This window comes from Pongo pygmaeus, chromosome 1 (genome assembly GCF_028885625.2).
Source record: "Pongo pygmaeus isolate AG05252 chromosome 1, NHGRI_mPonPyg2-v2.0_pri, whole genome shotgun sequence".
Taxonomy (NCBI): Eukaryota; Metazoa; Chordata; class Mammalia; order Primates; family Hominidae; genus Pongo; species Pongo pygmaeus.
This window is the reverse complement of record NC_072373.2, coordinates 177,507,507-177,535,284: the sequence shown is the minus strand read 5'-3', so window position 1 is coordinate 177,535,284 and position 27,778 is coordinate 177,507,507. Positions and strand designations below refer to the sequence as shown.

Here is a 27,778-nt window from a genome sequence, read left to right as displayed (position 1 = left end):
TAGGTGTAGTGGCATACACCTGTAATCCCAGCACTTTGGGAGGCCCAGGCGGGTGGATTGCTTGAGCCCAGTAGTCCAAGACCAGCCTGGGTGATATGGCGAAATCCTGTCTCTACAAAAAAATACAAAAATTAGCTGGGCATGGTGGCATTTGCCTGTAGTCCCAGCTACTCCAGAGGCTGAGGTGGGAGGATCACTTGAGCCTGGGAAGTGGGGGCTGCAGTGAGCTGAGATCGCGCCACTGCACTCTAGCCTGGAGCCTGGGTGGCAGAGTGAGACCCTGTCTCAAAAAATAAAGAGAATTTTCTGCCACCCTATAGTTTACAAAAGTGTTTCACAGTGATGATTTCATTTGGTCCTCACGAAAACACTGTAAGTTAACAATGAAAACATATTTATTGAATATGAAGTGTTTTTATTTTGCTAAATCTTCACAAGTTTTGTTTTGTAGGTGAGGAAGCTGAGGCCCAGAGCGTTTAAACAATTTGTCCAAGGTTATACAGCAAGTAACTGGCAGAGACTGGGATCTGCAGTCTGACTCCTGACACATGTTCAACCAATGTCAGAGTTTATTTATTACCTCTGTTGTCCACAGGAAGAAACTAGGGGTATCTTAAAATCTTCTGACATCTCTAGTGAGTGCCTGATAACTGAGAGAAGTCAGGGGCTGAGAGCCAATGATACCAAGACTCAGAGAGATCTAATTTAATTCTTTATCATTCAAGTAGAGAGACAGGCATTTTCCAAAGCAAACCCAACCCTCGTGATTATTTCTAGCCAGGGTGAAGCTAAGGAAGGTAGCAGTAGGTGGTAGGATCAGCACCTTGGTTCCAGGCATCACGCCAGTCATTTTATCTCCATCATCATCCTTGTGAAGAAACGGAAGCCTGGAGAGGTGAAATGATGAAGTAAATTCGGCCACAAATCTTCCTTCTGGATCCTGCTCTTCAGGGCATGCATCTCCCATGCTGAAGGTTAAAATGGGGGTCATTTGCCAACAAATTTGGGGGGCCGCTTCTCCCTGAAGGCTGCCATGCCCTCTAGCCGGTCCCGGGTTGGAATGTTCTGCAACAAAGGTACAAAATATTAATTTTGGGGGAGCAGTGCCAGAGGCCCAAAAAGAGTTGCTTAAGCTTGTCCAGCCCATGACAAAGCCAGGGTCCAAGTGTTTCCATTGTCTCTGGACTCTGGTCTTGAGGCGTGCAAAGGTATAAGCCTCCGTGGCTGCTTTGTCTCCTGGGGAAGACAGGCCAGCCTTTGTATTTTCTGTGCCCCATCAGCATTAGCCTCCACTTGCACACTGCTTTCATGCCTCCTGAGAACTCAACTGCCTTTCATGCCTCGTGAGAACTCAACTGCCGTCTGCAGTGGTCTGACATGAGGCTGCTCAGTAGAGAAAAAAAATTCTTTGCAGTAAGAAATCTGGCTTTGAATCCAGGTTCACACTAGTTTCTCCAAGTCCCAGGACCCCTTAGGAGTATTTTGGATATCTGTTAACCTGGAGATTAGCGTTTTTTACTCACCCGTGAGTAAGAGATTTAATAGGTCAGTCCCAAGTGTACAGCCTCTACACTGAACACAGCCTGCAGGCTACAACCAAGCCCTTGACCTCCCAACTCCACCCTGACTTTTATAGTGGCAACTGATACAGAGGCAAAAGAAGTGGTTCTTCCTCTTAAGGACCTGTGTTCTGTGATTCTCGGCATTAAGTGGGCAGGATGAACCCCAGTACATTAGATGGTTGAGGGAAAAGTCCCAGAGAGAAGCACTGTGGCTCTCCTCAAGCCACTCCAGGTGACTTATGAGGGATGATGGATGCGGTCAGACTGTTTGTGTTGAGAGGAACCTTCTAAATTGGTCATGTACCATACAAAGTCCCTCCAGCCTGGCCCAGCCTATGTTAACAAGCAGGCATAGGCTGGTTGCTACATACCTGGGCATAGCACATCCCTTCAATGGCCATCCCGGATACAATGTCCACCTGCAAGAAAGACAGCGTGCTCCCTGGATTGGTCTGACCTTGTCCATCTTCACCCACACTGGAAGCCAGCCCACCCTATTGCCTACAGACATCTAAATGGGCAGAGATAGCTATGAGAAGGCATTTCCTTCCTAGAGAAGAAACACCATTCATAACTATGACAAAACAGTGCTGGGAGAAACAAGAGACAGACTGAGACATTTTGCCAGAGAAGAGGAGTTCTCCTTCCCATCTGGCTGCCTCACCACGCTTCCTGTCACCCATTAATTCCCGAACCTTTATGACCTGGGCCCTGGCAATTGCTCCAGCCTCTAGGGCCCACTGACTGGCACTTAAAAGCCTCATTCTAAGAAGTACCATGTGTGTGAACTTAATTTTCACAGCAAGGGTTAGTATCCCTATTCTACAGCTGAGAAACCTGAGGCATAGAAAGGTGAAATAATTTGTCAAAGTTCACAACAGTATGTGGAAGAGCAGGTCTTTGAACCCAGACAGCCCAGTGCCTCGAACTTGCACACTGTTTTCTTCCCTCGCTCTCATTTGGAAGAGCTGCTTGCTTATCCTCCTCTGTGCCTTTGCCCATACTTTACTTTTCCTCTGGAATTCTTATCCTTCCCACAGTCCAACTGTAGAAAACATTCTTTAACCCAGCACTGCCCAGTATGGTAGCCACTAGCCACACGTGAATGTCAAGCACTTGAACTGTGATTAGTGTGAAGGAGAAACTGAACATTTTATTTTATTTATTTATTTATTTATTCATTCATTTATTTTGAGACAGAGTCTCGCTCTGTCGCCCAGGCTGGAGTGCAGTGGCGCGATCTCTGCTGACTGCAAGCTCCGCCTCCTGGGTTCAAGCGATTCTCCTGCCTCAGCCTCCCGAGTAGCTGGGACTACAGGTGCCCGCCATCACGCCCGGCTAATTTTTTGTATTTTTAGTAGAGACAGGGTTTCACTGTGTTAGCCAGGATGGTCTCGATCTCCTGACCTCGTGATCCACCTGCCTCAGCCTCCCAAAGTGCTGGGACTACAGGCATGAGCCACCACGCCTGGCCACATTTTACTTTTAATTTAAAAGCCACACATGGATATCATAATGGACTGCAAAGCTCTAACCTCTCTGGGGTGTCAGCGTGGTACCATTATCCTTGATTTGTGTCTGTATCTGCCCCCTCCTGGGGGCAGTGACCATGTTTAACTCATCCATCTGTACCCAATTCCCAGCTTTGGTCTAGATTCAGTGTGTGATGATTGACTAGATGGGAGAGTTGAGGTAGACAGATGGATTAGCTACACCCAAGGCATCACCCCAAGCCCTGCCCTGAGGCCACATTACTGCCAGCACAAATCTTGCAGCATGGACTGGCAGCCACACAGACCCGGGTTCTTTCTACTCACTTTCTCTGAGACCTTGGGCAAATCATTTACCCCTTCTTAACCTCAATCTCATCCTCTCTCCAAGAGAGAAAGATGAGGATAGAATGTAAACAATAATATCGTCTGGCCAAACTTCCAATCTGCAGATGTGTAAACTGAGGTAGAGCACGAGGTCAGAGTCAAAGTCTGTTAGAAGAGTCCACTTCCTGAGTTCTTTCCAGCTGTGCTGTCTGTCTGAGCTCTGAAAGCACTGCGTCCCAGCCATGACCAACTTTAGTGGACCCAAGTCCCAGCCCAAAACCCTCTCACCTCCATTCCTCGGTCAATGGCTACTTTGCCCAGCCGCACAGCAATGGGGGCCTAGGGAAGAGCAAAGTCTTGGTTGAGGAGGGGATCAAGGCTGATAGTTGCAGGTCTGAGGCGCACAGCTTTGTTTTGAAGGAGGGAGGCAGATGTTTGGGTCTAGTTCCAGCCATTCTACTGACACATTTGTTTAGCGTTAGTCCTATAACCTGTTAGCTGAGGTGCTTTTGCTATCATGAAAGAAGCCAGACTCTGATCCCTGAACACCTGGGTTTCTTGTTATTCAGCCCATCCTTCCAACATGCACAACATAACTAGTTTACAAAGTGCTTTCCTCCCCACAGACTCATCTAATGGTGCTACCCACACTTCCAGGCTGGTGTCATCACTGATCACCCAGCTGTGATTTTACAGCTGTGAGAGTGCAGTGCAGGGAGGTGAAGCACTTGGCTGTGTTTATCCAATCATTGGTGAGACTTCGATTGGACTCCCAACCACCTTTCCCACTTCCTCGACCTCATTTCAGCAAATGCCAGCCTCTGCGGTAAGCAGGTTTTACCCCAGCAGAGTGAAACAAAGTCAGGGTTAGGAGCTTGGGCTTTCAAGTCGACAGGGCTGTGTTGAAATCCTGGTCTGTGGGGTGGTGCGGAGGGGCGGGTGCATTTTAATACAGCCACATAGAAGCAACAGTGTCTGCTTTGTCACTGGCCTTGGTTCCACACAAGCCCTAGCACTCGTCTCAGCCCCACTTCCAGGCAAGGAGGAATTACTTCCTATATCATATTATTTGAAGTGTTTATAAAACTTTCTCAGGAAAAGTCGATTTTTAAAGTCTATTAGCATAAAAACTATAAATGAAAAAGCTAGCTACATAAAAATGAAGAACTTCCAATTGGGAAAAACACCATGAATAAAAGACAAAAGTAGGCCGAGCACAGTGGCTCACGCCTGTAATCCCAGCACTTTGGGAGGCTGAGGCGGGCGGATCACGAGGTCAGGAGATCGACACCATGCTGGCTAACACATGAAACCCCGTCTCTACTAAAAATACAAAAAATTAGCCAGGCTTGGTGGTGGGCGCCTGTAGTCCCAGCTACTCGGGAGGCTGAGGCAGGAGAATGGCGTGAACCCGGGAGGCGGAGCTTGCAGTGAGCCGAGATTGTGCCACTGCACTCCAGCCTGGGAGACAGAGTGAGACTCCGTCTCAAAAAAAAAAAGTAAAAAACTGGGAAAAACGGCTGGGTGCGGTGGCTCACGCCTGTAATCCCAGCACTTTGAGAGGCCGAGGAGGGCGGATCACGAGGTCAGGAGATCGAAATCATCCTGGCTAACATGGTGAAACCCTGTCTCTACTAAAAACACAAAAAATTAGCCGGGTGTGGTGGCGGGCGCCTGTAGTCCCAGCTACTCAGGAGGCTGAGGCAGGAGAATGGCGTGAACCCAGGAGGCAGAGCTTGCAGTGAGCCAAGATCGGGGCACTGCACTCCAGCCTGGGTGACAGAGCGAGACTCCGTCTCAAAAAAAAAAAAAAAAACAAACCACTGGGAAAAAGAATTGCAATGCTTATGACAGATGAATTTCCTTGATTTACAAAAAAGTTAGTATAAAGTAACTTTTAAACCATTTACAAAAGAGTATGTAAAGGTCCTTCACCGGAAAAGAAGTATGAACATGAAGGATGTCCAGCAGCTGCTACACGCTTGAAAGGCAAATCAAAACAGTGAGGTGCTGTGCCCTTTCACCTCAGACCAGCAAATACTAAAATATCAATATGCCTACTACTGCTGAGACTGGGGAAACCAGTATTTACATACATTATTGATAGAAAAGTAAAAGAGTATGCCACAGGAGAGCAATTTGGCAAAAACTGGCAAAATGCTGGTGTGCCTTTATAAAACAAAACAAAACCTTTGTTTTGTTTTATAAACGAAGGTTTATAAATGTTTTGTTTCGTTTTATATTCTTCCATGTTTGAATTCCTTACTATGCATATTTAAATTTTGTTTTTAAACTTTGTTAGAACCAGATTAGCCTCGAAAGACATTTCTTGTCCTCTAAGCCATTAAAAGGAATTTATTTAAATATGTAAGCATATGTGCATAATACACATCCTTCCATATGCAATGGAAATTTCTGGAAGAGTATGGAAACTTAATAGTGATGATCTGGGGAGAGAGAGGGATTGGGAAATGAAGGGCTGTTTGGGTTTGCTTGTGACTGAAGGGTTACTGGGATGTGGGACTTCCACTATTAAAACTGGGATAGTCACAGGTAAACCAGGACTAGCTGGTCATCTTGCTTTTGATTTTTACCTTATGCCCTTCTTACTCCTCTGTTCTTTTAGATTTGCTTGCCATATGTGTTATTATTTAGGTAACTACCCAATAAAGGAAGTAATCTTGGCCAGGTGCAGTGGCTCACACCTGTAATCACAGGGCTTTGAGAGGCTGAGGCAGGAGGATTGCTTGAGCCCAAAGAGTTTGAGACCAACCTGGGCATCATCGTGAGATCACATCTCTACAAAAAATAAAAAATTAGCTGGGCGTGGTAACTTGCACCTGTAGTGTCAGCTACTCAGTAGTCTTAGGTGGAAGGATCACTTGAGCCTGGGAGGTCAATGCTCCAGTGAGCTGTGATCATGCCACTGCAGTCCAGCCTGGGCAAAAGAGCCAGACCCTGTCTCAAAAAAAAAAAAAAAAAAAAAAAAGTAACCTTTTATTAAAGTTAAAAACGGTATGTACATATGTTTGTGAGTGAAAACAGCCAAATTCTAGCCAAGTCAGTAGCTTGCACCTGTAGTCCCAGCTATTCAGAGGCTGAGGTGGAAGGACTGCTCAGGCCCAGGGCTTCAAGGCTGTGGTGAGCTATGATCGTGCCACTGCACTCAGCCTGGGCAACAGAGCAAGATCCTGTCTCTAAAAAGAAAAGAAAAAAAAAACACAGCTGAATCAATTTCTCAAAGTGTAATGTGTATTTACTATTTAAGAAGGAAATCTGATGCAAACTGTGGATATTGACAGTTTTTTTCTGGGCTGAGAAAACTCTGGAACCATTTGCTACCCTATCAGAGTGGTTTGTCCACTAGATGGTGGCCATCTACACCATCCCTGGCCCTCTCCTATCCGGAAACCTTTATTCTGAGCACCCAGTAACATAGGTGGAAGTTGAAGTTTTGTTTTTCAGGTTGACCCAGAAGGTCCCAACTCTGGGATTACTCTCGCCAGTACTTGTTTTTGGTAGACTGGTGTTTTGGTATACAAAGCTACTTTTAAGTACTAAAAATATCAGTGATTATATAGTACCAATATTTTAGTATATTTGGAAATCTGAATTATTTTGTGATTGTTATTTAGTTAATGCAAAAAGACAAACCCTATAGTCTACAGGTCTAGATATGAAAGCTGCAATCAGCCACTCCATTGAATGATCAGAGTTCTGTATTAGTTCGGAGACTTTCTAACCAAGTATAATAGAAACTTGACAGCATTAATATTGCCTAGGCAATAGCATCAGACTCTTCTTCATTTATATATGATGAAACTTAAAAAAAAAAAGACAAAACAAATGCTTTCAAAAAGCTATAGTCCCTCACCTCCAAATTAAAGAAGATCTGTTTTAAGAAGTATTAGGATTATTTACATTTGAGAGACAGGAAAGAAAGGATTTTTGTTCAAAATTATACTATTTTATTTTGTTAACAGAATCTTGCTCTGTCACTTGGGCTGGAGTGCTGTGGTGCGATCTCGGCTCACTGCATCCTCCACCTCCCAGACTCAAGTGATTCTTGTGCTTCAGCCTCCTGAGTAGCTGTAATTACAGGCATGAGCCACCATGCCCAGCTAAATTTTGTAATTTTAGTAAAGACGGGGTTTTGCCATGTTGGCCAGGCTGGTCTCAAACTCCTGGCATCAAGTGATCCGCCTGTCTTGACCTCCCAAAGTGCTGGGATTACAGCAATGAGCCACTGCGCCCAGCTTCTTTTCTTTTTTAATACAAACGAGGTCTCACTATGTTGCCCAGGCTGGTCTAGAACCCCTGGTCTCAAGCAATCCTCCCACCTCAGCCTCCCAAAGTGCTGGGATTACAGGTGTGAGCCACCATGCCAAGCCAAATGGTTACTTTTATATGATTAATTCAATATATGTCAATATTAAAATGATGTATGGTTAACTTTGTTTTGTGACGTTTGTACATTTTTGTATTTGAAATGCATTAAATATTTAGTTTCAGTTTTAAAAATTTTGTACATATTTTGCTCTCTTAAAATACCTTTTTTATATTGCATTCTGTATTGTGCAAAATAAATGCCAAAATACCAGTGTTTTTTTTTTCTAATACTGCAATCACTCTTTGTGACCTTGATGAGCAAGTCACTGAACTTTTATGGGTTTTCTCACAAATAAAATGGGGATAATCAGTTCAACTGGATTATTCTAAGAGCTGAGACACTATATTAAGGTACCTAGCATTATAGGCTAAGACAAATTTATTATAAATTAGTCTAACTTAGCTCCATTTAAGCCACTTTTAATCTTTATGGAAATTTGGGATCTCCTCTACCCAACCCCCTCTATCCTGGGCCCCCTCAGAGTTGGGAGAAGCCAGCAGACCCTTGCAGGGCCTTGGAGACCCCAGACAGCCAGATCCCAAATATCCCTGCTGAGGGCTTTGGGCCCTGCAGCCGGTAGGGTTGCACCTGGGCAGGGCCTGACCTGCTCCCTACTGAGCATGGTACCCGTTTGGGGTACCATGCTGAGAGGTTATTCTTTGAGGATTTTTTATTTTTTTCTTTTATTTCAATAGATTTTAGGGAACAGGTGGCTTTTGGTTACATGGATAAGTTCTTTAGTGGTGATTTCTAAGATTTTGGTGCACCATACCCAATGTGTAGTCTTTTATCCCTCACCCCTTCCCATGCTATTTGAGGATTTTTTTAATGAGGGGTTTTTTTGGTTGTTTTTTTTTTTGGCTTTTTTATTTTTGTTTGTTTGTTTTTAGCAACGGGATTTTGCTTTGTTGCCCAGGCTGGAAGTGCAGTGGCATGACCAGCTTACTGCAGCTTTGAATTCATGGGTTCAAGCAATGCTTTTTCCCAAATAACTGGGATTACAGGCTCGAACTACCACATCTGGCTAAAACATAAGTCCTGGCCCGTCACGGTGGTTCATGCTTGTAATTCTAACACTTTGGGAGGCTGAGGCGGGAGGATCACTTGAGCCCAGGAGTTTAAAACTGCAGTGAGCCATGATTGCACCACTGCACTCCAGCCTGGATGACAGAGTGAGACCCTATCTCTTCAAAGAAAAAAAATGATTAATACATGTCCTGCATGTTGTATTTCTTTCTTTTTTTTTTTTTTTTGAGACGAAGTCTCGCCCTGTCGCCCAGGCTGGAGTGCAATGGCGCGATCTCGGCTCACTGCAACCTACGCCTCCCAGGTTCAAGCGATTCTCCTGCCTCAGCCTCCCGAGTAGCTGGGATTACAGGCGCGCGCCTCCACACCCAGCTAATTTTTGTATTTTTAGTAGAGACGGGGTTTCACCATATTGGCCAGGGTGGTCTTGAACTCCTAACCTCGTGATACACCCGCCTCAGCCTCCCAAAGTGCTGGGATTACAGGCGTGAGCCACCGTGCCCAGCCCGCATGTTGTATTTCAAGAATATCCCCACCAGGCAGTATGGTAGGAAATATGGGTTGGAAGTTCTGTATCTATTTTAGAATCTTGCTTTTTCAGTCTTCGGGGGATTTTAAGGCTATGCTATGTAGTATAGTAGCCACAAGCCACATGTGGCTATTAGCATTTGAAATGTGGCTAGTGTGAATGAGGAACTGCATTCATTTTCTGCAATTTAAATCATTTGGCTAGTGGCTCCCATACTGGATAAGCACAAGTATAGAATATTTATCTCATCTCAGAACGGTCTACTGGACAGTGTTACATTCAGAGGGCTTTCAAGCCCATTTGGTTCCAGCCCTTTGGAATTCAATTTACATTTTAATTCAGAATTAAAATTTGACTTGATTGTGTTTACTGGATGGTTAAACAAACTCCAAAGAGGGTTAATCATATGTCTCTGGGAGAATGGATGTGCAGCCCAAGGGGACACCCTGCCCCACACATGCCTCCCCCATGACTCCAGCCTTCCTTCTGGTGCCGAGCTGTCACTACACCTGGGGCAGGATCTCCTGGGCCAGTGCTCGTGCCCGCTGGTAGGCGGCGTCCCCCTCCTCGTTCTGGGCCACAGCGTGATTCACCAGCCCCAGTGCGTGGGCCTCTGTTCCACTCAGTCGTCGGCCCGTGAAGATGAGCTCCTTCGCCAGGGCCACCCCCAGACAACGGGGCAGCCTCTGAGTCCCTCCTGCCAGGATGGAGGGAGCAGGGTGGGAATCAGCATGGGAAGTGGGAACCCAGAGAAGGCTCAGCCTGGGACTCAGCCAAGACTTCTCAGAGGAGCAGGGTTCAGGTGGGAGGGCAGAGCCCAGAACAGAGGGCAAAAAAGGAAAGCAGCGAAGGACCCTGGATGGGGTGGAATTGGGCGGGTGCTGTAGTTGCGATTACCTGCCCCCGGGAGGAGCCCTCGCGTGGTCTCAATCAGTCCCACGATGGCCGAGGAAGCTGCTCACATAGAACAAAGTGAGGCCTCCCTCCCCCATCCGGTCCCCCAGTGCTAATCCCTGGGGCCACACCTGCCTCTGCTGTCTACTCTCCCCTCTAGCCACTTGCCCCATGGTCTGGCCACAGCCAGGCCTCTCCAGACTCTGCCTTTGGAAGAGCCCTAGCCCAGAAGTCAGGAGCCCAGGCCCTTATTTCACCATGCCCCTTTGGTGGAGTTGTATGTCACCAGCAAGTCTCACCCTTCCCAAGCCTCAAAGGTGGAAGAAAGATGGCTGGCTCTCTTCTGTCTGCTTCAGAGAGCCGCTAAGGATCACACGAGGTACGATGCTTGGAACAAGGAGAGTTCCTAGGAGGTGCCCCATATCTATTTGTGGATTACTATTAATAGGTTCTCTGGCTTAGCCCTGGCCTGGCCTAGAATGTCAGTGACTCCTGCTCCTGCTACAGTCGTCCGTTCCAGCTTTGTCACAGCCTGAAATTGCCCTGACTGTTCCAGTCCATGTCCTCCTGAGTTCTGCTTCCTTCCTTCGAGAAACTTGCCTTGACTGACGCACCCCACCCCGGGTCTGTCGCCTTTTCTGAATTCCCTCAGCATGGGCCATGTGAACGTGGGCAGAAGGGAGTGGGTTTTACATTCACTCCGTCTTAGTCTTCCCCAAAACCCTGTGAGTTAGGAACATGGGCATGTGAAAAGCAGAGTTGGGGCTAGACCAGCCTGGTATTTTGGTGCCTGGACACCTGGTCAGTTCCTTCTCTTTGACCTGCATTGTGTAGACAGAAGCGACTTTCATGCCTGGAGTTACCCATTTTTATATGTCTCTCCTGGGGTGGCAGGAGAGAGTGGTTGGGGGAGAAGAGAGGACATTCAGACTTTGCCTAACTGCATCCAAGAAGGCTGTTCCTAATCACCAGGTCAATCACCTGAGAAAATGATCAGTTATCTTCTTTATCCCCTCCCATTCTTCAAACAAAGCTCAATTGCTCAGAACAAGTAATGCAAATTTGGCTGGTGCCAGTATTCCTGCCCAGGCACCTTTGTGATTAGCTCAGCCATTGACAAACTATCCCTGGGGCTCACCTTTTTCCGAAACATGGTGGATAAATCTGACTTGGACAGAATGGGAAGACTGGACATTGCTCTTTGACCCCCTTGGCTCGTAACAGCAATTGCTCTGAGGTGGGTCAAATATTCCCAAAATGAAGGAAGCAGGTTCTGACAGGTCACAGATACTACAGCAGCTAATGGCTGTCCCAGGAGGGGAAGCAGCTTCTGCCTGAGCACCCTCTCTGCTCTGTCTTGCCTTAGTTTTGCTTTTGATTGGAAGCCAAGAACAGTGGCTGACTGCAGAATGCCCAGACTCACCGTTTCACTCACTCCTGACTCCCTAGCCCCACGCCCTGCCCCCAGTCCTGGCCCAGTACCTGCCACTCGGAGGTCACAGGCCAGGGCAAGCTCTAGGCCTCCGCCCAAGGCAAACCCATCCATAGCCGCAATGGTGGGTGCAGGGAAGGCTGCTGTGGAGAGGAAGAAAGGCTCAGCCTGCGAGGCCCTGGTGGGACCAGGACAGAGACTCAAGGCTGGGGAGGGGCAAGCTGGTTGGGACAGAGGCCTCAGTGGACCCAGGTCTGGGGACATTACATGGAACCTCAGCCAGGTTATCTTAATCCTTTTTTTTTTTTTTTTGAGACGGAGTCTTGTTCTGTCACCCAGGCTGGAGTGCAGTGGCGCGATCTTGGCTCACTGCAACCTCTGCCTCCCAGGTTCAAGTGATTCTCCTGCCTCAACCTCCTGAGTAGCTGGGATTACAGATGTGCGCCACCACGCCCAGCTAATTTTTTTGTATTTTTTTTTTTAAGTAGAGACGGGGTTTCACCATGTTGGCCAGGCTGGTCTTGAACTCCTGACCTTGTAATCTGCCCGCCTCGGCTTCCCAAAGTGCTGGGATTACAGGAATGAGCCACTGCGCCCGGCCTCTTTTTTTTTTTTTTTTTTTTTTTTTTTTTGAGATGGAGTCTTGCTGTTGTCGCCCAGGCTGGAGTGCAATGGCACAATCTCTGCTCACGGCAACCTCTGCTTCCCGCAGCCAGGTTATCTCAGAAGCCAATTTTCCCTTTAGGGAAAGTTATGGAATCAGCCAGGGAAGAGGAATGGGAGGATGGGCTGAATGATCCGCTGGCCTTCCTGGGACCTCCCTTTCTGTGTACCAGCCCTGTGCTGGGTGCTGGGAACTGGGAACACAGAATGAATCAGACATAGCCTTTGTTCCCATGGGGCTCAGTCTCATGGGGAAGACAAATGTGTATCAGGCATTATTGACCCAGGATCATCAGTGCTCCAATAAAAAGCTCAGAGAGTGGGTTGGGAAGGCTTCCTGGAGGAGGAGGTACTAGAGGGCTTGAAGGACAAGTAAAAGTTCAAGTAACCAAGAAGGGGTATCTCAGGCAAAGGGAACAGCAATTGTCAAAACTTGAAAGCATGCTTGGGGAAACTTAACTGCTTTGGAACGGCCAGGCTTGAACCCTGAGGGTGGGGCGGGACACAAAAGCTGAAGAGCCAGAACTCCCTCTGTCAGAGAATTGCCCTCGGTCATCCTCCCCCATCCCCCTGGGCGAGTCATCGGTCTTACCACAGAACTCCAAACAAAGAAGACTCTCCTTAGATGCTGGTGGGGGTGGTGGGGCTGTCATCGGCAGGGACCCCCAAACCCCCTCCTCCACCCCACAACCAGATCCTCACCGATGTCATTCATCAGGCCCCGGAGTCGCTGGACAAAAACCCCCACCTCTGCTTCACTCATCTGTTCCCGCTCCTTCAGGTCTGCACCTGCAGATGGCGAGGGTTGGTACCAGCCCTTAGGAAAACGGCACTTTACGGAATCCCAGGCGGTTAAAGGATCCAGCAAAGAAGACCTGAGGACAGGCAGCCAGCGAGGAAGGAGAAACACCAGGAACCCGGGCAAGGAAGTCAAGGGAAAAGAGGAGCATCAAACAAGGAGGGTGTGACACAGCAGAAAGGTGAACTGGACTCCATCAAAACAGAAACCTTCTGTGCATCAGAGGACACTATCAATAGAATACAAAGCCAACCCACAGAAATGGCTGGGTGCAGTGGCTCACACTTGCAATCTCAGCACTTTGGGAGGCTGAGGCAGGTACATCACCTGAGGTCAGTAGTTCAACACCAACATGGTGAAACCCTGTCTCCACTAAAAATACAAAAATCAGCCAGGCATGGTGGCGGACACCTATAATCCCAGCTACTCAGGTGGCGGAGGCAGGAGAATCACTTGAACCCAGGAGGTGAAGGCTGCAGTGAGCTGAGATCGCACCAACGGCACTCCAGCCTCGGTGATGAGCAAGACTCCGTTTCAAAAAAGAAAAAAGAAAAAAAAGAAAAGACAAGACACGGAATGGAAGAAAATATGTGTAAATCATATATCTGATAAAGGTTTAATATCTAGGATATATAAAGAACTTCTCCAACTAAACAACAAAACAACCCAATTCAGAAATGGGCAAAGGGCCAGGCGCAGTGGCTCACACCTGTAATCCCAGCACTTTGGGAGGCCGAGGTGGGCACATCACCTGAGGTCACGAGTTCGAGACCAGCCTGGCCAACATGGTGAAACAGTGTCTCTACTAAAAATACAAGAATTAGCCAGGTGTGTTGGTGGGCACCTGTAATCCCAGCTACTAGGGAGGTTGAGGCTGAGGGAGGAGAATTGCGTGAGCCCAGGAGGCAGAGGTTACAGTGAGCCAAGATCGTGCCACTGCGCTCCACCCTGGGCGGCAGAGTCTCAAAAAAAAAAAAAAAAAAAAAAAAGGAAAAAGGACTTGAATAGACATTTCTCCAGAGGAGATATACAGATGGTCAATAAGCACTTGAAAAGTTGCTCAATATCATCGTCATTAGACAAATGCAAATCAAAACCACAATGAGATACTACCTCACATCTATTAGAATGGCTTTTAAAACAAACAAAACAAAAAGTTGGCATGGATGTGGAGACATGGAACCCTGGTGCATTGCTGGTGGGAGTGTAAACCCATGCAGCTGCTGTGGAAACCAGTTCCAAAAAGTTAAACAGAATTACCACACAATTCTAGTCCTAAGTATATACCCAAAAGAGTTGAAAGCAAGGACTCAAACAGATACAGTCCCTCCTTATCCGTAGGGGACTGGTTCCAGGACCCCTCAGATACAAAAATCCATGGATGCTCAAGCCCCTTGTATAAAATATTGTAGTATTTGCAATATGACCTATGCTCATATATCCTCCTGTATACTCTAAGCCAGGGGTTCCAATCTTTTGCCTTTCCTAGGTCACATTGGAAGAATCGTCTTGGGCTACACATATAAAATACACTAACACCAACGGTAACTGATGAGCTAAAAAAAAAAACAACACCCACAAAAAAAATCTTATAATGTCTTAAGAAAGTTTACAAATTTGTGTTGGGCCACATTCAAAGCCGTCCTGGGCCACATGCGGCCCAGAGGCCGAGGGTTGGACAATGGACAAGCTTGCTCTAAATCATCTCTAGATTACTTACAATACCTAATACAATGTAAATACTATGTAAACTGTTGTACTGTGTTGTTTTTATCTGTATTATTTTTTATTGTTGCATTGTTATTTTTATTATTAACATTTTCAATCTGCGGTTGGTTGAGTCTGTGGGTGCGGAACCTGCAGATGCAGAGGGCTGACGGTACTTGTACACCAGTGTACTTGGGGACATTCTTCACAGTGGCCAAAAGTGAAAACAACCCAAGTATCTATCAACAGATGATTGGGTAAACAAAATGTGGTATATATACAATAGAATGCTACTCATTACAATAGAATGTTACTCCATAAAAAGGAATGGAGTTCTGACACTTGCCACAACTTGGAGGAGCCTTGAGGACATGTTAAGTAAAATAAGCCAGGCACCAAAAAACAAACATGATATGATTCTACTGGTATGAGGTATTTAGAATAGATAAATGCATAGAGACAAAGTACCATACAGGTTACCCAGGCTGGAGGGGAAGGGAGAATGGGAGTCACTGTCTGAACAGGCTGAGTTTGTTTGGTATGATAAAGAAGTTCTGGGAATGGATAGCAGAGACATTGCACAATATTGTGAATGTACTTAATGCCACTCTGAATTGCACACTTAAAAACAGTTAAAATGGTAAATTTTGTGTTACTTACATTTCACCACAATTTCTTTTCCTTTTTTTTTTTTTTTTTTTTGAGATGGAGCTGTGCTCTGTCACCCAGGCTGGAGTGCAGTGGCACAATCTCAGCTCACTGTAACCTCCACCTCCCGGGTTCAAGCAATTCTCCTGTCTCAGCCTTCCGAGTAGCTGGGATTACAGGCACTGGCCACAATGCCCGGCTAATTTTTGTATTTTTAGTAGAGACGGGGTTTCACCATATTGGTCAGGCTGGTCTCGAACTCCTGACCCCAGGTGATCCACCCACCTCAGCCTCCCAAAGTGCTGGGATTACAGGCGTGAGCCACTGCACCCGGCCCACAATTTCTAAAACATGTAAGTAATAAGAAAATTAAAAATTGACTAATTTTTACAGGCAGAGTCAGCAAGGTCCAAGAAGGCTGAGAGGTCAAAGGTCAAGTAAAAGAGAATGGAAGTGAGTACAAGATGCAGTGGCACGCAGGTGGGCAAGCGCCTTGGTGGGAAGAGTGACCGTGGTGGGGTCCTCGAAGGCCAGATGCGGGGGTGAGCAGGAGTAGGGGGTAAATAGACTCTTCCAGTCCTAGACTACAGGAAGTCAGAGCTGGGAGAGCCTTTGGAAATCTTTGATCAGTTCCAGCCCTTCTGTGAGAGATGGGGAAACTGAAGCTCAGAGAGGGGCAGGAACTAGCCCAGGAATTCTAGAGCTAGTTGAGGCAGACCTGAGCCTCATGCAGCCCCTTCCTTCTCTGTGCTTAGCTGGGAGAGTGATGAGCAAAGCTCACGGGAGAGAGCAGGTATGACATGACCTTCACAGAGGTCAGAGATGGAGCCAAAGGAAGAGGCCAGGGTAGGGTAAAGACCTCAGGCAGAGCAGCTGGGTCAGGCCAACTGGTCTGCGCACTTGTCAGCACAGATCTCAGGCCGGGCACCCTGACCCTGACAGCTGAGACCTAAGGGCTGAGCCACCTCCCCTTGAAATCTCCTGAGCATCATGCTAACCCTTTCCCATCCCTCCACAGTCTCCTCCTGATCCACAGTGGCCCCTGGCGGCCCCTCCCCGACCACCCTCTCAGATTCTGTTCTCAGCTCAGGGCCTGGTGTACGTTTTTCCTCCAATGTCTAAAATGGAAGTTCATGGTGCTTGCCCAGCTGTGAGGACCAAATGACACAGGGACAGTGGAGGGCTTTGGTGACAGGGAATGAGACCCTATTGGTAGGCAAAAGGGCATAGAGTTCCATCTTGGCCACTGACCTTATGAGCATCTTTGGGCTCCATCTTCTCTTTTTTTTTTTTTTCCCAGGCTGGAGTGCAGTGGTGCGACCTCAGCTCACTGCAACCTCTGCCTCCTGGGTTCAAGCGATTCTCCTGCCTCAGCCTCCTGAGTAGCTGGGACTACAGGTGCCTGCCACCATACCCAGCTAATTTTTGTATTTTTTAGTAGAGAAGGGGTTTCACCATGTTGGCCAGGCTGGTCTCAAACTCGGGCCTCAAGTGATCTACCCGCCTCAGCCTCCCAAAGTGCTGGAATTACAGACGTGAGCCACTGCACCTGTCTTGGACTCCATTTTCTTATTTCCCCCATGAAGGGTCAGAACAAAGCATGGCATAGCCGAAATAACTAGGATCTAAGGGTTGGAGAGGCCAAGTTCAAACTAAAGTCTATCCTACTTCTTACTAGCTATATGATCCTAGGCAAGGGAATTTTCCTCCCTGAGTCTCTGCATTCACATCTGTAAAATGGCAACAATGAGTCCCATGCTAGAGCTGATCTAAGGTTTCCCCCAACCCCTGGAGGCTGGTGGGCACCCTGCAGAGCCCAGATGGGGGCAGGAGAGAGAACCTACCTGCACAGAACACGCCCTTCACTCCACTTCTGAAGAGCAAGACACGCACTTGCTGGTCCTCCCGCAGCTGGGCCAGAGTTTCCAGCAGCTACAGAGGACACCCAGTTAGATAGTGCCAGCCCATCCCCAGCCCACCCTGGCGCCCGCCCTTTCTTACCTCACTGACGAAGACATTCCCCAAGGCATTGCGGGCAGAAGGTCTGTTCATCAGAATCTCAGTGATCCCTGTAAGGAGTCAGGGCAGCCACGGGAAAGCAGCTGGCTCTGCCTAATCCTGGGTTGTGGGCTGGGGACTGGAGGCAGGAGGCCTGGGCTCTGGGGAGCCTCTGCCCTAGATGACCAGAGTGACTTGCCGCAAATCACACACTCAGGCAGGCCTCAATTTTCCCAACCATAAAATGGAGAGAAAAACCCTTGCTCTTTCTGCCTCAGAGAGAAAGTGGAAGGGCTTGTAAACTGTGAAGCAAAATGGGGAGAGGAACAAGAATGACCACCACAGTAGCCCTTGCCTGCTTCTGCTGTTGTTAGACAGACACACACACACACAAGCACACATGCACCCATGTACCTTCTTTAATTTTACAACTCCCTCCATATTAATCTTTTTTTTTTATTTTTGGGGGGAGAGTTTTTTTTTTAATTTTTATTTATTTATTTATTTATTTATTTATTTTTAGACAGGGTCTCAACTCTGTCACCCAGGCTGGAGTACAGTGGTATAAACATGGCTCACTGTAGCCTCAACCTCCTGGGCTCAAGCAATTCTCCTCCCTCAACCCCCGAAATAGCTGGGACTATAAGCATGCGCCATTACATCTGGCTAATTTTTGTGTTTTTTGTAGAGACGAGGTTTCACCATCTTGCCCAGCCTGGTCTAAACTCCTGAGCTCGAGCAATCTGCCCGCCTCGGCCTCCCAAAGTGCTGGGATTACAGGTGTGAGCCGCCGCGGCCTTAATCTTTTCTTCACAGCAGACTTCTTCCTCTAGAGCTTGAGGAGTTATGATAAGGCAAATACCCTTATAACCACCACCCAAATCAAGAAATAGAACTGTGCCGGCCACCTCAGAAACTCCACCACATGTCCTGACTCAATCGTAGCTCCCTCCTTCCCCCTGAACAAGTAACTCTTTGACTTATAGTAATCACCTCTGTGTATTTCTTTATAATTTTTTTTTTTTTTTTTTGAGACAGAGTTTCACTCGTGTTACCTTGGCTAACTACAACCTCCGCCTCCCAGGTTCAAGCGATTCTCTTGCCTCAGCCTCCGGCGTAGCTGGGATTACAGGCATGTGCCACCACGCCCGGCTAATTTTGTATTTTTAGTAGAGATGAAGTTTCTCCATGTTGGTCAGGCTGGTCTCGAACTCCTGACCTCAGGTAATCCACCTACCTCGGCCTCCCAAAGTACTGGGATTACAGGTGTGAGCCACTGTGCCCAGCCATTTCTTTATAATTTTATCACCCAGGTGTGCATCCTTAGGTATCATAGTTTAGACTTGCTAATTTCTAAAATTGCCATGTATCTTTTAAATCCTGGTACAATCCCCACATGCTCCCCACAACTCTGTCTTTCCCTCAGAGATTATCTGTGGAGGAGGCTGGGGCATTTAACCTATAGGGTTTCTCAAAGCCTGGGTTTTGCTAACTGCACAATCACGGGGACAGATCAATATGATCCTCTGTCACAAGAAATTAGCAACTAAATACAGAGGCTTGCTGTTCTGTTTGGCAAGACAGTAACCCTGGCCCTACCTGTATCATGTTCTTTCACCAGCAACAGCCAAGTTTCTTGGTAGTTTTCTATACTCATTTAGTCACTTTCTTACCTTCCATTCACTCAAACCTTCTCCAGTCTAGGTTCCAGCCCCATCACTCAGCAGACATTATTCTCATTAAAGTGATGAATATAGCCACATCACTAACCAAGGGACACGTTTCTCTCCTTGCCTCAACCTCGTGGTGGCAAAAACCTCTGCTGACATTAACACACTCCACTTGATCGTCTTCTGCTTTGGCTTCTTAGAAGAATATTTATTTATTTATAAATAGATGATTTTCTTAGAGCAGTTTTAGGGTCACAGCAAAATGGAGTGGAAAATACAATTCAATACAGTTCACATATACTCCCTGTCCCTACACAGGCACAGCCCCTTCCGCAATCTCCATCCCCCACCAGAGGCACGTGTGTTGCAACTGACGAACCTACAATGATGCACTGTCTCCACCCAGGGGCCCTAGTGTACATTGGGGTTCGCTCTTGGTGGTGTACACTCTGTGGGTTTACACAGATGCATAATGACACGTATCTGCCTTGGCTTTGGCAGGCCCCCATTCTCCTTCCTCCTACTTTTCAGGTGATGCCTCTGCACTCCTTCACTGCTTCTCTTCTGCCCAATTATTTTAAGGGCCTAAGTTCCTTAAGGCCAATCAGATTCTCTTCATTCACTCATTTGTACATTTATGTATTTGCTGTGTGCTGGCCTCTACTAGACACCATGATTCCAGAGACCAGGACAGACTCAAGGCCTGTCCTCATGGAACCTACAGCCTAGCAGGGAAGACAGACATTAAATAATTAATATTTGTGAAGAGAACCTGGAGAAAAAGGACAAACAAGTAAGGGGCCTCCAGTGGGCAGAGGGGAGCCCTAGTATAGAAGGTCAGCAATGAGTTCTCAGAGGAGGAAGTGGCCTTTAAGCTAAGAGCTGACAGGAGAGCAGGAATTGGCCAGGCAAAAGATGGGAGAGTGCATGTGTGCATGTAAGTGTGCATGCATGGTGCATATGTGAGCATGTGCATGAGTGCCTGTGTGTGTGCATGCATCTTGGCAAGGTGCAGGGAAGGGGGCAGTCCAGGAGAGAAGCCTGTTGCAGGCAGAGGGAGCGGCAGAGAAGAGGGCCCAGGTGTGGGACTGCAGGGTGCCTTCCAGAACTGGAGGAGTTCAGGCAGAGGGAGAGCAGGATAAGCTGAGGCAGGAGGGATCTCCCTTCCACAGCTCACACACGCCTGCCTCCTGTACACCCAGGGCTCCCGTGTGTGCCCAGGAGCCCAGAGCTCTCCTCTGTACCCCAGGCCTAAATAGCCAAATGCCTACTTGATATCTCAACTGATATGTCCTGCTCCATTGGTGAGCCAATGACCTTGCTATCAACCCAGAAGTTGATCCTGTCACCCCGCTCTTACCTCACCTACAAAATGCACTCAGTCACTGAGGCCTGCTAATCCAACGTCTTAAAGAGATCTCAGGCCTCTCAGCTCACACCACTTCTCACAGCCATTAACCTGGCACAGGCTCTTTCCTGGATCCCTCGGATCACCCATCTGGCCCTCGAGTCCTCAGTCTTGTTCCCTCCCAGCACACACACACACACTTGTTCCCACACTTGGGTCACAGTCATCTTTCTTACCCCAATCTGACCGCATCCCTCCCCTTCCCCCTTCTTTTCCTCAAAATAAAGTTCAACTCCTTAATACCAACCACAAGGTCCCCCCAATCTGGCTCTTGCACCCACTCTGGCCCCAGTTCACCCCCACCATCTAGTTAGGGTGTGGGGAAGAGAGATGGGCTCTGGGAAGGAGCTCACACCCTTATCATCCCTTCTAGGCTATTTCTCCTCCTACGAAATATCAGGATGGACATTTCAGGTCTTCCCAGGGCTGAAATCCAGGAGGTGCCCAGAGGAGTGTTTCCCAATCCTTTGGCCTTCAAAGACCCCTTATTATTATCTCCCAGGGTCCTCGGCTTTGTCTGTGAACAAGCAGCGTTTATGAAGTTAGCATTCTCAGTGTAAGCTGATCAGAGACACAGAAAGGCCAATGAAAGCTTCAGGGCTCTCAAGGGACAGGGTGTTCAGCCAGGAATTACAGAACTATGGCTAGGGGTAAAGAACTGTAACATTCAGGCAAACTGGACTTCCTTAGCCTCCCCAGAAACCTGCAAAGAGCTCTTAGAGCCCAGCAGGTCTGGAGGCTCCAGAGAGGTGTGCAGATGGCCATGAGGTCGCTTCCAGCTCCAGTGCTCCAGGAGAGAAAATGGGGCAACTCTGGAGAAGAAGGGAGACTGCAGTGGATAGAGAGATGCCTGATCAGGAGGAGTCAAGGACCCTGACCCCCACAAACTTCAGAGCAGTCTAGATCCAAGGTCCCCAGAGTGGCCCTCATGTTTACATCCTGAATAATCCCCTCCCTTGCATGTGGGTGGGACCTGCGAATTGCTTCTAAGCAATAGTATACAGCAAAGGTTATACAATGTCACTCCCGAGATTAGGTTAAGTTATATGGCGAAGGTGGTGTGACTTCTGTAATTCAGTTATAGTATATAAAAGGCTCTGTCTTATTAGTGACACTCATGGGCCTAAGGAGAGGGTCAAGTAGCAAAGGACTGCGGGCAACCTCTAATTGCTGAGAGTGGCCCCTGGCCAACAATCAGCAAGATAATAGGACTTCAGTCCAACAACCACAGGAGGTGAATTCAGGTCTCAGCAACCTGACGACCTTGGAAGCAGATCTTTCCCGTCAAGCCTGGGATGAGACCACAGCCCTGGGCAACTCCTGACTGCAGCCCAGCCTGGCAACACCTGAAGCGGAGAACTCTGCTAAGTTGTGCCTTGACGTCTGACGTACAGAAACTACAAAATGATAAATGTGTGTGACTTTGAGTATCAAAGTTTGTGATCATTTGTTAGGTAGTAATAGAAAGCTGATATAGCCGTGGTGTCCTGGGACTGGCAGACACTCCTCTCTCTGCTTTCCTGTTCTTTCCTTCCATTCTCTCTGGCTGACTGTCTCTCATCTTTCAGCCTCATCTCCTATCTCCGCCTACATCTCTCTCTCGGAATATTGACTGCCAAATCTTACAGCCCTTAGCTCAAGCCACAGCTCAGCCACACACCAGCCCCATGGCCTTGGGCAAACCACTTTACCCTTCTGGCCTTCAATTTCCTGATCTGTAAGAGAAATAATAAAAAGGTTATTGTTAGGATTAAAAGAGATAATGCACTTAAGTGTCTAACCAGAGTTTGTGTAAAACACCCAGATACTAGGGGAAGTCTCAGACCTAATACAGTGTCTGAACTTTAAGCTGGGAGCCCCCCAGGAGCCAGGCAGGGTGTCTTTGGCTGCCAACATTCAATTGTGCAACATTTAATTTGCACTACCACGTGCCAGGTCCTGGAGAAATGGAGAGTAATCAGGCCAAGGTCCCTGTGTTCTCAGTCTAGCCCCGATGCTGGGAACATTGCCCTTCTGGCCCCAACAGCGGGGATGGGGCTGTGCTGCACCCTTCCCACTCTTACCAAACCTACCATACCACTGAGCAGCTGACCTAGGATCACTTCTGTCCAGACGGCTTGGGTCATAGGCGAGGTGGTATGGGTAGAAGTCAACAGAAACCACTGGAAGGGCTGGGCGTGGTGGCTCACGCCTGTAATCCCAGCACTTTGGGAGGCCGAGGTGGGTGGATCACCTGAGTCAGGAGTTTGAGACCACCCTAACCAACATGGTGAAACCCCGTCTTTACTAAAAAGACAAAAATTAGCCAGGCGTGGTGGCACACGCCTATAATCCCAGCTACTTGGGAGGCTGGGGCAAAGAATTGCTTGAACCCAGGAGGCAGAGGCTGCAGTGGGCCGAGATCACGCCACTGCACTCCGGCCTGCGCAACAGAGTGAGACCATCTCAAAGAAAAAAAAAAAAAAAAAAAAAGAAACCACTGGAGGGTAGTGTGGAGAACAACTGTTTTAACAACCCTTTACTATACAGAAGGGGAAACTGACGCCCGGAAACAAAGAGGATTTGCTCAAATAATAGCTGGACCCAGCTGGCAATCCTCACTCTCAAAGAGCTAACAGCCTAGGATAGAGACAAGTTCAGACACACGAAACACAAAAGGACAGTGTGGGGCAGGGGGCAGCAGAGCAGGGGAGTTCCAAAAAGATTTCCATAGGCAGAAAGGAAGGAAGAGGAGCCAAGTCAGGGCACAGCTAGAGCAAAACACAGAGGTAACACACCTTCAAATGCGCCCATGGGTAGAGGAGGGAGGATGGAAAGGTCAGCTTGTGGTGGAGAACCTTAGTGCCCAGCTAAGGAGTTGAAGGACAGCCATTAATTACAGTCATGCACAGCATGATGATGTTTTAGTTGGTCAGCTACAGACCACATATAAGACATATAAGTCCCATCACATTACAATGGAGCTGAAAAATTCCTATTGTCTAGTGACACTATATCTGTCATAACATCATAGCGCAATGCAACACTCAAATGCTGGTGGTGAGGCTGGTGTAAACTAGCCTGTGTTACCAGTTATACAAAAGCACAGCACATACAATTAGGCCCACAACATAATACTTGATAATGATAATAAATGACTATGTTTTGAGTTTACGTATTTACAATATTATTTTTACCATTATTTTAGGGTATACTCCTACTTTTTATTTTTAATTTTTTTGAGACAGGGTCTTACTCTGTTGCCCAGGCTGGAGTGCAGTAACATGATCATGGCTCACTCATGGGTTAAAGACCTTTGGGCTCACTTGCAAATATCAGGAATCCTTGATACTGGACAGCCTTGACCTCCCCGGCTCAAGCCATCCTCCCACTTCAGCCTCCTGAGTAGCAGGGGCTACAGGTACGCACAACCATGCCTGGATAATTTTTGTATTTTTTTGTAGAGAAGGGGTTTCACCATGTTTCCCAGGCTGGTCTCAAACTCCTGGGCTCAAGCAATCTGCCTGCCTCACCCTCTCAAAGTGCTGGGATTACAAGAGTGAGCCAGGTGAGCCACCGTACCTGGCCTGGGCCGTGTGTACTCCTACTTATTAAAAAAAAAAAGAAAAAAGAAAAAAGTTCAGTGTAACACAGCCTCAGGCAGGTCCTTCAGTAGGTATTCCCGATTGTTATCATAGGGGATGACAGCTCCATGCATGTTATCGACCGTGAAGACCTTCCAGTGGGACAAGATGTGGAGGTGGAAGACAGTGATAGGTCTAGGCTCGTGTGGGTGCTTGTGTCTTTGTTTTTAACAAAAAAAGTTTAAGAATTAAAATTTTTAAAAGCTTATAAAATAAGGATCTAAAGAAGAAAACATTTTTTGTACAGCTGTACAATGTGTTTGTGTTTTAAGCTAAGTGTTACTACAAAAGAGTCAAAAGTTGAAAAAATTAAAAAGTTTATAAAGTAAAAACAGAGTAAGCTAAGGTTAATTTATCATTGAAGAAAGAAACATTTGTAAAGCAAATTTAGTGTAGCCTAGGTGTACAGTGTTATAGTCTACAGTAGTGTACAGTAATGTCCTAGGCCAGGGGTCCCCAACCCCCGGGCTGTGGACCCATCCCAGTCTGCGGCCTGCTAGGAACTGGGCCACACAACAGGAGGTGAGCAGCTTCATCTGTATTTACAGCAGCTCCCCATAGCTTGAATTACCACCTGAGTTCCACCTCCTATCAGATCAGCGGTGGCATTAGAATCTCATAGGAGTGCGAACCCTATCGTGAACTGTGCATGTGAGGGATCTAGGTTGTTGCGAGCTCCTTATGAGAATTTAATGCCTGATGATCTGAGGTGGAACAGTTTCATCCCCAAACCATCTGTCCCCCAGCAAGTCCGTGGAAAAACTGTCTTTCATGAAAACGGTCCCTGGTGCCAAACCCGTCCCTGCTGTCCTAGGCCTTCACATTCACTCACCATTCACTCGCTGACTCACCCAGTGCAGCTTCCAGTCCCGCAAGCTCCATTTATGGTAACTGCCCAATACAGGTGTACTATTTAAAACATCTTTTAGACTGTATTTTTACTGTGCCTTTTCTATGTTCAGATACACATTTACCAGTGTGTTACAGTTGCCTACAGTATTCAGCTCAGTACCATGCTGTCCAGGTTTGTATTCTAGGAGCAACAGGCTATACACCACGTAGCCTCGGTGTGCAGTAGGCTACCCCATCTAGGACTGTGTAGGTGCACTCTGTGATGCTCCCACAATGACCACAATCACCTAATGATGCATTTCTCAGAATGTAGCCCCGTTGTTAAGCAACACATGACTCTATGAGAAATAAAGCCGCTAAGAACAGTGAAGAGTGGTTTACCACCCAACCTCAAGCTCAAGGGCAGCAGGTAGAATGTAACAGTGCTCTTGTGCCATCGGCCCCAGTGGAAGGCAGAACCCGGAGCTTCTAATATGAACATCAAATGACCCCAACTCATTCCCTGTGAGGGCTCCGTGTGTGATCTCGTCCTCATGCCTCCTCTGCACTGTCATCTTGGTTTCTGTCTCTCCTTCTCTCACTGACTTTTCCTGCCCTTTGAGCCCTCTGGCAGGGGCAGAGGCTTAATCTGCTGATCCTTGTCATTCTTTTTTGGATAAAATGATTCCCAATATTTGCAAGTGAGCCTAAAGGTCTTTAACCCATGATAATTTTGTGTTTACAGATGTACAAGTCTGTAATTTGAGTCACTGAATTACTAGAAGAGCCAGTGATTACCTAATGGTTGAGAACACAGGCTTTGAAATCAGACCTGGTTCAAATAACTTAACCTTCTGTGCCTCCGTTTTTTAATCTGTAAAGTGGGGAGAATAATCTTGACTGTCTTAAGAGCTGTTGCCAGTCGGGTAGTGAACTAAGCATGAGATTGGGGGTATAAGGTTCAGCAATATCAACTGTTCAAGGAAATCCTCACCAAGTGGTGCAGTGGGACACTAGGTGGCCTGTCCGTGTCCACTGAAGGTGGCAGATGCACACTTGGGAACAGTGGGCAACAGCAGGGAGCAAGGAACTGGATTTTATGGCAAAGCCCCCCTTCAAACTTGGTGTCAAGCTGGTAAAAAGGAAGCAATACTGCTGGGGAAGGGGTGGCAGGCGCCATGTCCGGCCACGAAGGTGGCACGAAGCCACTGAAACAGCCCAAGAAGCAGGCCAAGGAGATGGACGAGGAAGATAAGGCTTTCAAGCAGAAACAAAAAGAGGAGCAGAAGAAACTCGAGGAGCTAAAATCGAAGGCCACGGGGAAGGGGCCCTTGGCCACAAGTGGAATTAAGAAATCTGGCAAAAAGTAAGCTGTTCCCTATGCCTAAGGAGATGGTGACCCTTTATTTCATCTGTATTTAAACCTCTCTATTCCCTGCCATAACATCTTTTGCCACCTATAGCTGGAATTAAGTGTTGTCTTGGAGCTGTTGTACATTTAAGAATAAACTTTTGTAAAAAAAAAAAAAAAAAAAGGAAGCAATACAACAAAATGTACAGTACGATGCCAACTGTGTATCAAATGCAGGAGACAGGGGATGAGATGGGGGGAGGAGACCCAAGGCAGGAGAAGCGCCTAGCCCTGATGGTTACCAGCAGAGGACTGAGGAGCGTTATCAGCACCACTGAATGCTCCAGAAGTCCAAACAACAACAACAACAACAAAAACGCAACACGCGATCGGAGGCGTTTTCTGCCAGTGACCCGCGAACTTTGCCCCCCACCCCCCGCCCCCGCTCCATACTACCGTTGATCTTGGCCAAAAGGCAGAGAAACAGCGAACTTTTCCCTGGAGCCGGAAGGACGCAAAGGTTCGCTAGCGGCCCAGGGCGGGCGCGCGGCTGGAGAGGCACCCTCCTCACTCTGCCCGCTGCCGCACTGGGCACTGGGACTGGCTCCGCTGCCTCCGCCCCCGAACCGGGCCAGGACCCTTGGCGAGGGAGGGGAACGCGCACTTGAACGCTCCTCACCTGGGGGCCGCGGGGCCCAGTCCTACCCGTGCGGACCCCGCTCCCCCTTCCACACAGTCGGAAGACCCCAAAGGGCCTTTGAAGAGACCGAGGTTGCCGGAAGCCCCCCCGCCCCCAGCTAGAGTCGGGAGCCACTAAGGCGGCCGCCCACCACTCGGGCCTGGAGCGGTTTGGGGCGCCTAGAACTGGGAGGGAGGGACTGGGGATCGAATCCTTCAACGCACTGAGCGGCCCACCTGCCGGCCCCCGCTGCCTCCGGACCGGGCCTAGTTCCATTCGCGTCATGCGCGCGCCCCGGGACTGCGCATTTACCTTGGTCCGGACCCGCCAGGGCGCGCACTTGGATCTCTGAGCCCCCGGCCGCCCCGTCGGAAGCGCAGCCGCGGGCCCGAAGGGGCCTCCAGGGGCGCAGGAGGCACAGAACGCGCAGCATCGGGGCGCAGGCTGGGAGTGAAGGTGCTTCTCCGGCCCTGCACCGTCTCGGCTCCCGCTGAGAGCTCGCAGTTCCGGCGGCGGGCGAAGCCTTCGCCAATTGCTCCACCTATGGGCCAAGCGTCTGTTGCCTCCTTCCGCACCTCCTGGGGACAGGGAGACTTGAGCGGAGGAGGTCAGGGGAAGCCCAGCTCCTCTGTGTGATTTGGCGTAACCCTGTCAACCTCCCAGCGTCAGTGTTTTAATCCTGTAAAATGGGGATAATAGGGACTACCTCGTGGTGGTGTGAAGATTAAATGAGGTGTGTGAACCCTGCTTG

The 27,778-nt window shown here is 48.0% G+C and overlaps 2 protein-coding genes across 12 annotated transcripts; one reads left to right on the top strand and one right to left on the bottom strand.

The window, feature by feature from the left end:
* Positions 1–699: 699 nt before the first annotated feature.
* ECHDC2 (enoyl-CoA hydratase domain containing 2) lies at positions 700–27,778 on the bottom strand. 11 transcript variants are annotated; one of them, XM_054487431.2, is made up of 10 exons: positions 27,340–27,778; positions 17,469–17,536; positions 17,312–17,399; positions 13,016–13,102; positions 11,701–11,793; positions 10,222–10,278; positions 9,834–10,021; positions 3,668–3,718; positions 1,934–1,981; positions 700–1,065 (listed from the first exon to the last, which is right to left on the bottom strand). In XM_054487431.2, exons 1-10 carry the CDS (start codon positions 27,458–27,460, stop codon positions 988–990), a joined length of 879 nt encoding a protein of 292 aa, XP_054343406.1. In that variant the 5' UTR covers positions 27,461–27,778; the 3' UTR covers positions 700–987. The 11 variants fall into 11 exon arrangements, 10 of the variants coding, with proteins under 10 accessions (XP_054343406.1, XP_054343415.1, XP_054343422.1 ...); XM_054487440.2 differs by lacking the exon at positions 3,668–3,718; XM_054487447.2 differs by lacking the exon at positions 11,701–11,793.
* Positions 25,476–26,532, top strand: LOC129036434 (translation machinery-associated protein 7-like). Its single transcript, XM_054487559.2, has one exon. It carries the CDS (start codon positions 26,176–26,178, stop codon positions 26,365–26,367), a length of 192 nt encoding a protein of 63 aa, XP_054343534.1. The 5' UTR covers positions 25,476–26,175; the 3' UTR covers positions 26,368–26,532.